Source organism: Eretmochelys imbricata, chromosome 2 (genome assembly GCF_965152235.1).
Source record: "Eretmochelys imbricata isolate rEreImb1 chromosome 2, rEreImb1.hap1, whole genome shotgun sequence".
Lineage (NCBI taxonomy): Eukaryota > Metazoa > Chordata > Testudines > Cheloniidae > Eretmochelys > Eretmochelys imbricata.
Window position 1 is genome coordinate 154,948,290 of NC_135573.1, and position 12,660 is coordinate 154,960,949.

Genomic DNA, 12,660 nt, shown 5'->3' on the forward strand with positions numbered 1-12,660 from the left:
ACTTCCTTGAAACTTTCCTTTGGGGCAGAAACATTTCAGAACTTGAGGATATTACATTTTTTTTATCCTTTTAAATCATGGAGTCAGAATGAGAAACGCCCTTTTTTCTTTACATATTGAACCCATGCAAATGACTGAATTTTGGAAGCAGAAACTTTGCATGTAAATAGTCCTTGAAAAGTGGTGTTTTGGAGAAATGGTGAAGGTGCAGAGAAGAACCACTAAAATGATTAGAGACAGGGCTGGGAAAAATGCCTTCCAGGGAAATTAAAGGAGCTATAAGTAGTTTCTCAAAAAGAAGATTGAGGAGATGGTTTGAATAGTGTATAAACACCTTCATGGGCAGAAAATACCAATAAAGGGCTCCTTATTATGGTGGTGAAAGGCATAACAAGGACTAATTGCTGGAAGTTAAAACCAGATAAATTATAAGTGGGGCTCGTGGCATCATCTGTTGTTAAGGTTGCCTGTTACTTACTGTTAAGACTCTGTTTTCAGTTGCTTATAACATTGCATATCTAACTGTTTGGCCTTCAATTTTCTATGCTGGATGTCTCTCAAGTTGAATGATTTTTGGAAAATTTTGGCTGAAATGGTTCAACGATTTCTGAGAATCAGACTAGGGCAAATAACATTTTTTTCTTCAAGGAGTGTCCCTGTGAGTGCTCCACTTTAGGTGTCTTGACGCCCTGCGCTTGTAATCAGAGATTTGTGGTAGCAGTGGCCAGTTGGGCTGTGCACGCACTGTACCCATCTCATGCCGCACCGATCAGCAGCGCCCTCTCCTACTTCAGAAAAAAATTATAGTAGATAATTCTTAGTGGTGGTGTTAGCTTAGTTGTAGTTAGCTTCCCTATCCCCTTGCCCTACTCTAATTTCTTTAATTGCACCAAAAAAAAATTTTTTTTTCCCTTTTACCTCTCCTATCTCTTTGGCAGTCTTAGCCTCAAACAGGGTTTACTCCTTTTTTTTTTTCTCTGAGGGCTTGTCTTCACTACCAGGGTAAGTCGACCTAAGTTATTCTACTCCAGCTACGTGAATAACGTAGCTGGAGTCAACGTAGCTTAGGTCGACGTACCCCAGTTTCTTCATTGCGCTGCACTGGTGGGCGACACTTTTCTGTTGACTTACCTTAGTATTCTCGGGGAGCTGGAGAACCAGGGTCGACTGGAAAGCACTATGGTCGATTAAGTGGTTCTTCACTAGCCCCACTAAATCAAGCGTTGATCTCCCCATAGTGAAGACCCAGCCCTAAGAAAACTACTCTCTCAGGCATGCCAGGTTCACCTGGTTTTAAATGCTGCCTGACTTGCAGACTCACATTACTTAAAAGTTTCAGAGTAACAGCCATGTTAGTCTGTATTCGCAAAAAGAAAAGGAGTACTTGTGGCACCTTAGAGACTAACCAATTTATTTGAGCATAAGCTTTTTCATTGTTCTCAGATCCAAGGGTTTGGGTCTGTGGTCACCTATGCAAATTGGTGAGGATTTTTACCAAACCTTTCCCAGGAAGTGGGGTGCAAGGGTTGGGAGGATTCTGGGGGGAAAGACGTGTCCAAACTACGTTTCCCAGTAAACCCAGTTAGTTTGGTGGTGGCAGTGGTTATTCCAAGGACAAAAGATAAAATTAATTTGTACCTTGGGGAAGTTTTAACCTAAGCTGGTAAAAGTAAGCTTAGGAGGTTTTCATGCAGGTCCCCACATCTGTACCCTAGAGTTCAGAGTGGGGGAGGAACCTTGACATGGTGGCAGAGTGGTGGGATTAACCTGAAATCATTTTGAGATCAATTTGAGATTTTTTGAACTAGAAATACAGATTTTCAAAAGGAAATTTTTTTTTCCTTTGGGGCTGCTGGAAGGGAGGTCCAGAAAGCAGCTGAAACTGAAAGCAGCTTGTTTTTTCTCTGTTTTGGAGCCAGAGGAGAGACAAAAGGGGATTATCTTTGTGAATTGCAGGTTTTCTTTGCCTGGAGGCAGGGTACTTAACTCCTGCAGGGAAATTCACAGTCTTCCAAACCAGAAGGTTTTTTTTCCCCCCTATAAGTAAATGGGGGGGTGTTCTACACGTTTGCCTGGAGACAAAAGTGGAGGGGCTTTTTTTTTTTTTTTTTTAGGATTTTGATTTTTTTTTACAAGGAGCACAAGTTTGAAAAGGAATTTTTTTTTTCCTTTGGGCTGCTGGTAAGCAGGTTTCCAAGTAGTTGGAGGTTTTTTGCTTTGATTTGGGGCCAGAGCAGAGACAAGGGAATTGTCTTTTTCTGTAGGCTGACAATCACTATCAGAGAATAGGTATTCTATTCCAGCACAGCAAAATTTTACAGCCAAGTTTTGTTTGTTTATTTCTAAACCTCGGGTGTAAAGTTAGTTAAAAAACAGAGAGGTTAGGATGACAAAATCCACGGCTCGACAAAAGCTGGAATTAGCCAGATTTCAGGCTAAGGAAAAACAAAGGGAGCATGAAAGACCGATAGAACTCATGCGGCTGAAGAAGGAGGAGAAGGAAGAAGAGAGGAAGCATGTGGAGGAGGAGAGGGAAAAAGAGAGGAAGCATGCACTGGAGATGGAGAAGGTAAAGGCTCAGCAGAATATACCAACAAACCCTAGCAGTCCTTCTCCAGGTACCACTCCCCATCCCAGAAAGTTCCCCACCTACAAGGCAGGCGATGATACTGAGGCCTTCCTAGAAAACTTCGAAAGAGCCTGCCTTGGGTACAACATCTCTACTGACCAATACATGGTAGAGCTGAGGCCGCAGCTCAGTGGACCCTTAGCTGAGGTGGCAGCTGAAATGCCTAAAGAACACATGAACAAGTATGAACTGTTTAAATCCAAGGTGAGAGTCATAATGGGGATAACACCCGAGCAGTCTCGTCGGAGGTTCAGAGCCCTAAGGTGGAAACCAGACGTGTCATTTACCCGACATGCCTACCACATTGTGAAACATTGGGATGCCTGGATATCAGGAGCAAGTGTTGAATCTCCAGTAAATTTGCCCTTCCTAATGCAAATGGAACAATTCTTAGAGGGTGTTCCTGAGGAAATAGAAAGATACATCCTAGATGGGAAACCCAAAACTGTAATCGAGGCAGGAGAGATTGGAGCCAGATGGGTGGAGGTGGCCGAGAAGAAGAAAACTGGTCGCAGTTGGAGCAGAGATCAGAAGGGACAACCCCAGACCACAGCCTATCACCGGGGGCCTCCCAAAGCCCCACCTACCTCCCAAAGAACCCTCCAGACCCTTTATCGTCCCACCACCCCATTCTCCAGGAACCCACCTCGCCCCAGTGACCCGTCAGCTGGACGATGTTTTAAATGTAACGAGCTTGGGCATGTAAAGGCCAACTGCCCCAAGAACCCCAACAGATTACAGTTCATTGCACCGGGATCACACCAGAAGTCTGCAGGCCCAGATACCTCCCAGATACCCTTGGAGCGGAGGGAAACTGTGAGTGTGGGCGGGAAGAACGTCACCGCATGGAGGGACACCGGAGCACAAGTATCCGCTATCCATGCTTCCTTAGTGGACCCCAGTTTATTCAACCCAGAGATCCAAGTGACGATTCAACCCTTCAAGTCCAACTCTTTCAATTTGCCTACAGCCAAGTTGCCTGTCCAGTACCAGGGTGTCAGGAACGTGGACTTTTGCAGTCTATGATGATTATCCCATCCCCGTGCTGTTGGGGGAAGACTTGGCCAATCATGTGAAGCGGGCCAAGAGGGAGGGAATGGTCACCAGTAGCCAGGCTAAACAAGCCGTGAGGCCTAGCTCTATTCCGGAAACTTCTGTCAGGACCCAGTCAGAGGTGATGGACCCGTACCCCAGGCCAATGTCTGCAACAGCAGTAGTGGATCCAGTCCCAGAACCGGAACCAGCGGAACAACCAGCACCAGACCATTTGCCAGCACTGAATCCAGTACTTGCAACCTCAACACCAGAGGGCCCCACCGAACCTGAACCGGCAGCAGCCCATAACCCTACACAAGAGGCTCAGCCGGAGCCTGAACCCCAACATAGTGTCCCAGCGGAGAGTGGTTCACGGTCACCGGAAACAGCCCCATCCCCTACATCGCTTCCAGAGGGACCAAGCATAGGTCCACAATCCAATGAGGAACTGATGTCTCCAGCATCAAGGGAACAGTTCCAGACCGAACAGGAAGCAGATGAAAGTCTCCAGAGAGCTTGGACGGCGGCACGGAGCAACCCACCGCCTCTCAGCTCTTCTAATCGATCCAGGTTTGTTGTAGAAAGAGGACTTTTATACAAGGAAACTCTTTCTGGTGGACACCAGGCAGACTGGCATCCTCAGAGACAGTTGGTAGTTCCAACTAAATACCGGGCCAAGCTCTTGAGCTTAGCCCACGATCACCCTAGTGGCCATGCTGGGGTGAACAGGACCAAAGACCATTTGTGGGGGTCATTGCACTGGGAGGGAATGGGCAAGGATGTTTCTACCTATGTCCGGTCTTGTGAAGCCAAAGAGTGGGAAAACCCCAAGACCAGGTCAAAGCCCCTCTCCAGCCACTCCCCATCATTGAAGTTCCATTTCAGCGAGTAGCTGTGGATATTCTGGGTCCTTTTCCGAAAAAGATACCCAGAGGAAAGCAGTACATACTGACTTTCATGAATTTTGCCACCCGATGGCCGGAAGCAGTAGCTGTAAGCAACACCAGGGCTAAAAGTGTGTGCCAGGCACTAGCAGACATTTTTGCCAGAGTAGGTTGGCCCTCCGACATCGTCACAGATGCAGGGACTAATTTCCTGGCAAGAACCATGGAAAACCTTTGGGAAGGTCATGGGGTAAATCACTTGGTTGCCACTCCTTACCACCATCAAACAAATGGCATGGTGGAGAAGTTTAATGGAACTTTGGGGGCCATGATACGTAAATTCGTAAATGAGCACTCCAATGATTGGGACCTAGTGTTGCAGCATTTGCTCTTGGCCTACAGAGCTGTACCCACCCCAGTTTAGGGTTTTCCCCATTTGAATTTGTATATGGCCGTGAGGTTAAGGGGCCATTACAGTTGGTGAAGCAGCAATGGGAGGGATTTACACCTTCTCCAGGAACTAACATTCTGGACTTTGTAACCAACCTACAAAACACCCTCCGAACCTCTTTAGCCGTTGCTAAAGAAAACTTACAGGATGCTCAGAAAGAGCAAAAAGCCTGGTATGATAAACATGCCAGAGAGCGTTCCTTCAAAGTAGGGGACCAGGTCATGGTCTTAAAGGCGCTCTAGGCCCATAAAATGGAAGCATCGTGGGAAGGGCCATTCACGGTCCAGGAACGCCTGGGAGCTGTTAATTATCTCATAGCATTCCCCACCTCCAACCGAAAGCCTAAGGTGTACCATATTAATTCTCTAAAGCCCTTTTATTCCAGAGAATTAAAGGTTTGTCAGTTTACAGCCCAGGGAGGAGAGGACGCTGAGTGGCCTGAAGGTGTCTACTACGAAGGGAAAAGTGCTGGTGGTGTGGAAGAGGTGAACCTCTCCATGACCCTTGGGCGTATGCAGCGACAGCAGATCAAGGAGCTGTGCACTAGGTACGCGCCAACGTTCTCAGCCACCCCAGGAGTGACTGAACGGGCATACCACTCCATTGACACAGGTAATGCTCACCCAATTAGAGTCCAACCTTACCGGGTGTCTCCTCAAGCTAAAACTGCTATAGAACGGGAGATCCGGGATATGTTACAGATGGGTGTAATCCACCCCTGTGGAAGTGCATGGGCATCTCCAGTGGTTCTAGTTCCCAAACCAGATAGCTCAGTGGTTTGAGCATTGGCCTGCTAAAACCCAGGGTTGTGAGTTCAATCCTTGAGGGGGCCATTTAGGGATCTGGGGCAAAAATTGGGGATTGGTCCTACTTCAAGCAGGGGGTTGGACTAGATGACCTCCTGAGGTCCCTTCCAACCCTAACCTTCTATGATTCTATGTGCAGATGGGGAAATACGTTTTTGCGTGGACTACTGTTAGCTAAATGCTGTAACTCGCCCAGACAACTATCCAATGCCACACACAGATGAACTATTAGAGAAACTGGGACGGGCCCAGTTCATCTTTGCCTTCGACTTAACCAAGGGGTACTGGCAGGTATCGCTAGATGAATCTGCCAAGGAAAGATTCACCACACATCTCGGGCTGTATGAATTTAATGTACTCCCTTTCGGGCTGCGAAATGCACCCACCACCTTCCAAAGACTTGTAGATGGTCTCCTAGCGGGATTAGGAGAATATGCAGTCGCCTACCTTGACGATGTGGCCATATTTTCGGATTCCTGGGCAGACCACCTGGAACATCTACAAAAAATCCTTGAGCGCATAAGGAAGGCAGGACTAGCTATTAAGGCTAAGAAGTGTCAAGTAGGCCTAAACAGAGTGACTTACCTTGGACACCAGGTGGGTCAAGGAACTATCAGCCCCCTACAGGCCAAAGTGGATGCTATCCAAAAGTGGCCTGTCCCAAAGTCAAAGAAACAGGTTCAATCCTTCTTAGGCTTGGCTGGTTATTACAGACGATTTGTACCGCAATACAGCCAAATCGCCGCCCCACTGACAGACCTAACCAAAAGGAAACAGCCAAATGCCGTTCAGTGGACCGAAAAGTGTCAGAAGGCCTTTAACAAGCTTAAAGCGACACTCATGTCTGACCCTGTACTAAGGGCCCCAGACTCTGACAAACCATTCCTAGTAACCACAGATGCGTCCGAGCGTGGTGTGGGAGCAGTTTTAATGCAGAAAGGACCTGATCAAGAATTCCACCCTGTAGTGTTTCTCAGCAAAAAACTGTCTGAGAGGGAAAGCAACTGGTCAGTCAGTGAAAAAGAATGTTATGCCATTGTCTACGCTCTGGAAAAGCTACGCCCATATGTTTGGGGATGGCGTTTCCACCTGCAAACAGACCATGCTGCCCTGAAGTGGCTTCACACTGTCAAAGAAAATAACAAAAAACTTCTTCGGTGGAGTTTAGCTCTCCAAGATTTTGATTTCGACATCCAACACATCTCAGGAGCTTCTAACAAAGTGGCTGATGCACTCTCCCATGAAAGTTTCCCAGAATCAACTGGTTAAAATCGTCCTTGAGATGTGGAAAATATTGTTAGTCTTTATGTACTTGGTAGTATATTTAGAGATGCATGTATCTTATTAACTCTGTTTTTCCTAGCGCTCCAGGAAGAAATCCCAGCCAGTGTTTCACCCTAGCTGAGATTTGGGGGGCGTGTCATAAATGTAAAGGGAAGGGGAAACCCCTTTAAAATCCCTCTTGGCCAGAGGAAAACTCCTCTTGCCTGTAAAGGGTTAAGAAGCTAAAGGTAACCTCGCTGGCACCTGACCAAAATGACCAATGAGGAGACGAGATACTTTCAAAAGCTGGGAGGAGGGAGAGAAACAAAGGTCTGTGTCTGTTGGTATACTGCTTTGCCAGGGATAGAACAGGAATGGAGTCTTAGAACTTTTAGTAAGTAATCTAGCTAGGTATGTGTTAGATTATGATTTCTTTAAATGGCTGAGAAAAGAATTGTGCTGAATAGAATGACTATTTCTGTCTGTGTGTCTTTTTTGTAACTTAAGGTTTTGCCTAGAGGGATTCTCTGTGTTTTGAATCTAATTGCCCTGTAAGGTATCTACCATCTTGATTTTACAGGGGTGATTCCTTTACTTCTGTCTGCTCAAATAAATTGGTTAGTCTCTAAGGTGCCACAAGGACTCCTTTTCTTATTACTTAAAAGTGCCCACATGGCAGAAAACTGACTGCCAGGATAAGAAAAGCCAGGGATCTCCAACTGAAGCTCCTCATGATGGAGAAATCTGTTAGGCCAGCCTCCAACCCCAAGTCCAGGTGCCCTGGCCAACTGTCAGCAGCCTCTGACAGGGCTGTGCTCCAACAACGGCTGCCAAGAAGCCTGCTCCTAGAAAGGCTGCAAAAAAATGGTCGCAGACATCCCTGCACTGAGAGTCGCCCAAAAGAAAGCAATCTCCTGCTGAAAGATCTCCCCTGGTACTGAGAGCGCTGGACTGTGAGGCACCAGGAACGTACAGTACCGAGAGTTCCCAATGAGCTAAAGACCCTATGCAGGCAAGCTCTAATGGAGGTTCACATACTAAGTGAAACCTTCCGCCTTGGCACACAGGTAGCTAAAGAAGATCTTGGCACCGAGCGGTACAGTGGTGCGTCCTGCTCTACCTATTCTGCTCAGTAATCTGTGTGCTCTCAGTAACCCCCTGCCGATACCCAAGCAAGTGTAGGAGGAATCCATCTGGTTCAAATGCAGTGGGGGCAAGCGCTGGAATACAATAGTTGGGACAAGGTGTGTCTGGGAGAGGTGGTGGAGACTGGGATTGTCATGTCCAGGAGACTGGGAGTGGGACCTAATGGGAGATGGAGGGAGGTGAGGGGGAGAGAGAGATCTGACAAGGTGCCAGGTTATAGGGAAGAAGATAACTGGGACTGGCTGGGCAAAGAGAAAAAAATTCTGCAGGAGGTGAGGACACAGATTGGATGGGAAGCCATGGAATGGTGACTGGGCGCTGGTGGCAACTGGAGGAGACAGGCAGATCAGGGAGCTGGGGAGGGAACTGGGATTAGCAGGCCAAGGGGATTTGGGGACTAGAAATGATTGGGCAAGGAGATGGGGAGTCTACAGGAGTGTGACTAAGGCTATGTATCACTGTAAGGTAGGTAGCTTCTCTTTGTCAGCAAAAAGGAGCTCTCTTGCTGACAAAATACACTCTCTCTGTCTCTCTGTCTCTCTGTCTGTCTGTCTCTCTCTCTGTCTCTCTCTCTCTCTCAGAGAGAGAGCGGTAGGTTTGTTGGTGGGAGACTGTCTCCTGCTGACAAACTGCTGTCCATACCAGCACTTCTTGTCATTACAATTTTTGTTGGTCAGGAGGTGTGCGTTTTCACACCCCTTACTGACAAAAGTTTTAATGACAAAAGTGCAGTGTAGACATAAGACACTGATCAAGGAGCCTGGGATTGGAATCAGAAACAACGCTACTGTGAAAGGGACAGGTGGGAGGGGAGAGGGCAGAATTGATCAAGCTTGGAGGTAATGGGCAGAAAAGTCTGTGCCAAATAGAGAACACTTCCCTCCAGAGTTTGGAATGAAACCCAAGATCACACTGCCTCACCATTCCTCTGCTGTGAGCAAATCTCTGAAACCCACTGTCAAAGTGTCCCCATTCCCCTCTAGTGCTGTCCCAGTTGGGGATGACAACCTACTATTCCTATCCATTACTCCATTAGCTACAGTAGCAGAGTTCTGTGTGGACCAAAAGGATCCAACCTGGCTAATGAACCACGTAGGTGTGGATATGATGCCACTTGGTGGACATTTTTTTTAAGTTTGCTTTTTAAAAAACTTTGGAAATTACACAGAAATTGCATTAAAAGAACATTTAAAATGCAGAGTCAAACACTCAAAAGTTAAGAAATGCCAGAATTAAGGTTGCCTGTACAACCTTAATTTGATCCTCTTGTGTGACTGTATTATGATACAGTCTTTAATTACATGATTATGTACTGTTTTCCATAGGGCCCCTGCTTCATTCAGTGCACACGATGAATGGTGCTTAATTAATGAGCAGCTATATATGTTGTTTTCTTTGTGTTCAGTGTGTGGTCCTAGGCCTGATTTACTGCAGACTATACAAACACTGACAACAGAATTATTAATTTCTTCAAGTGCTTTTCTGTGGTGCTCATCATTTATAGCATCCGAGTCTGCACCAACATTAAAGAAATTATTGTCAGAATACCCCTGTGAGGTGAGGTGGTATTATCCCCTTTTTACAGAAGAACTGAGGCACAGAGAAACTGAGAACAAAAGTATCCTTTAATTTTGGGTGCCCAGTTTGAGACTTAGGATTGGATTTTTCAGAATATTTAGCATTATATAGCACAGCTCAACATCAGTTGCATGTGTGAGTGCTCTCTCTCCCCTCCCTCCCCCCCAAGTCAGGCATCCAGAAAATGAGGAACACAATTAGTGATCACCTCTGAACAGTTTAGTTTAAATGACTTGACTAGCATCATATAGGAACTCTGACACAGGCAGGGATATGATCCAATTCTGTACGGCAGTTTTCATCTGCCTTATCTATGAAACTGTTCTTTCACTTTTGGTAGTCCCTTGTATCATTCACGACACACATTCCAACTCTGCAGCAAGCGAGACAGGAGTCCTACAGGCAGACTGCTTCACTACGCAACCTTGATTTATCCCCAGGCAGCTCCATTCTGTGCATTGCATGAGGCAGAAGTGGAAAGGTGTGCAATTAGAAATAAGGTACTAATCTTTAACCATGAGGGTGATTAACCATTGGAACAAACTACCAAGGGAAGTGGTGGATGCTTTTGAAGTCTTCAGATCAAGACTGAATGTAGACACAAGCTATTGGTCTCGTGGCAGGGATAACTGGGAAATTCTGTGACCTGTGCTATACATGAGGTTCCTTCTGACCGTAAAATCTATGCAAGTAATAAAGCCCTGTTTCTTCTCCCTATGTTCAAACACACCCATTGCCTTTTCCTTTCCCTTCTGGTTCACACTTATCTTCCTGCTACATTTGAGATATTCCCAACATTTCTTATATCCCCGGTTATCTCCTCTTTGGTAAACATGGAGGGAGGTATTTTGGCTTTGCAGAGGGCAAGCTCCTTTTCTTGCAAGGCTGCCCTCTGCCTTCCTGCTGGCAGCTGTTCTATATAGCCTGGGTGGACTATGAATTAAACAATGGGAAACCTTATTGCGAACTAAGGGGATGTCTGCATGCGGAACCTCAGTATGTACTTTCTGTTCACACCTTTAGTTAATTCAGTTTACGTGTTCCTGTGTACCTGTTCACTAAGAAAATGTACAGGATCTACTCTGGGTGAAACACTGCCCCCAGTCATAAGTGATTATCATTGTCTAGTGAACCATTTTGTTGTCGTGAAAGTCATCATCCCATAAAGAATGTGTATGTGAAAGAGCTTTAAATCGGAAGCTAAAATATTTTTTTCTCCTTCCTATGTCACATCCTGTTTTTTTTTACTAAGCATTAGTTTTTGGTAGACTATTAAATGATTACATTTCACTTCACTTACAAGCATTGTTTTCTAATGTATTATCTGCTTTCCTTAATAGGAGGCATGGCTTCGAATGAATTACCTTGTTGATTTCAAGCATCACTTCATGCGTCATTTTCCTTATTCTTTACAAGAAACAATTAAGCACAAAAAGAGAGATCCATACAAAAGGTATGAGTAAAACAGGTGTCACTTTACGTCTTTTTCTTTCATGAATAAGTGAGACCACATGTATGAATGAGATACACAGCCTAGTATTAATCTTTCAGCATAGCAAAAGGAAAAAATACTTTGGGTGGGTTTTTTTCTTTAAGAGATGTGGAGAGGTATTTAGATGGTGGTTAGGTTGCTCTTAATTGATACATTTATAAAGAGTCTAAGATAATTTCTCATATGAAACTAGATCTGGATGTTATTATTTCAGAGAAACTAAAATGCAGAATCTTAGAAGTATAAGTATTCACTTGCATTTATTAGACAATTGGGTTCTCAATTTGTGGCCTGCAGGGCACTTGCTGCTGGATTCTCTAGGTGTGTTTGTTCTACTGGTTTTGGGTATCCTGTTTCCTGCTGTTAAATTGCATTGAAAACCAACTAAAATACATTTATTTTCCGTGTAGTTATGGTAGAGTGTTGGATGAATGTGAACGGAAGGTCCATAATATCTCTATTAAGATATGGTCCATGTTTCAAGAAAGTGTGAGAGCCCTGTATTAGATAATGGATCGGTTTATGCATTATATCTTAGTAGTAGTAAACAAAAATCTGTGATCTGGAGTGTATTTGGGCCCTAAGTGGCTGAGTAATTATATAAGGGAGAGTAAAGACACTTCTCTCTCCAAGCCAGGGTTGATCAGAACCTGTCTCCCCCTATCTGTGCCTTGGCAGCACAACTGAGCCAGTTTGGTGGAAATAATAATCTGTTGCTTGGAAGGGCCAATACCAGATTGCTTCCCTTCTCCACCCCCAGGCAAATACTGAAGGATTTGTGGCTTTCTGTGAGGCCGTGTATAATAGCATGCCCTCACCTCAAGAGCACCCCATTATGCCAGGGCATGTTGTTGCAAGGGATCCTCATCTCTGGTACCTCCTTGCAGCTTCTTCTTCAGCTCTGTAATGGAACATCTCTTGTCAGTATCTTCTTCTAATTGTCTCTATCTAGGTGCTTTGTGGCCAAATCACATAAAAATGCAATCCCCTTCCAGGGTCAATCTATAAATCCAAACGTCTTCCAACTAATAATTCTTCTGCGCCTCTTGGGCTACACTTTTGTCCCCTACTCCTGGGTGCTGCAGAGCTTCTCCTATGATACTTTTTCCTAGCAGGTTTTTCCACAGGGCCTCTAGGGGTATGTCTGCACAACATCTTGAACCAAGCCTCCCAGCCCAGGTTGACAGACTTGGGCTAGTGGGGCTTGTGCTAGTGCTCTAGAAATAGCTGTATAGACAATGATTTTAAGTTGTGGCTTGGATGCTGAAGCCCCATGGGGTTTACACTGGTGCAGCCACGCTGATAGTTGAAATTCCATCGTAGGCTGTATCTGAATTACAGTTTCTCTGGGCTCCTCAACGGGTGGTGTGTAGCCT

At 45.4% G+C, this 12,660-nt stretch overlaps 1 protein-coding gene across 6 annotated transcripts in view; it reads left to right on the top strand.

Moving 5' to 3' along the window:
* TEX10 (testis expressed 10) overlaps positions 1-12,660 on the top strand; it is a 121,400-nt gene that overhangs the window by 21,847 nt on the left and 86,893 nt on the right. For all 6 annotated transcript variants that reach the window (XM_077810863.1, XM_077810866.1, XM_077810861.1 and 3 more), the window contains one exon: positions 11,133-11,245. In XM_077810863.1, coding sequence (XP_077666989.1) covers positions 11,133-11,245 — 113 coding nt within the window. The remainder of the gene's footprint in view (positions 1-11,132; positions 11,246-12,660) is intronic.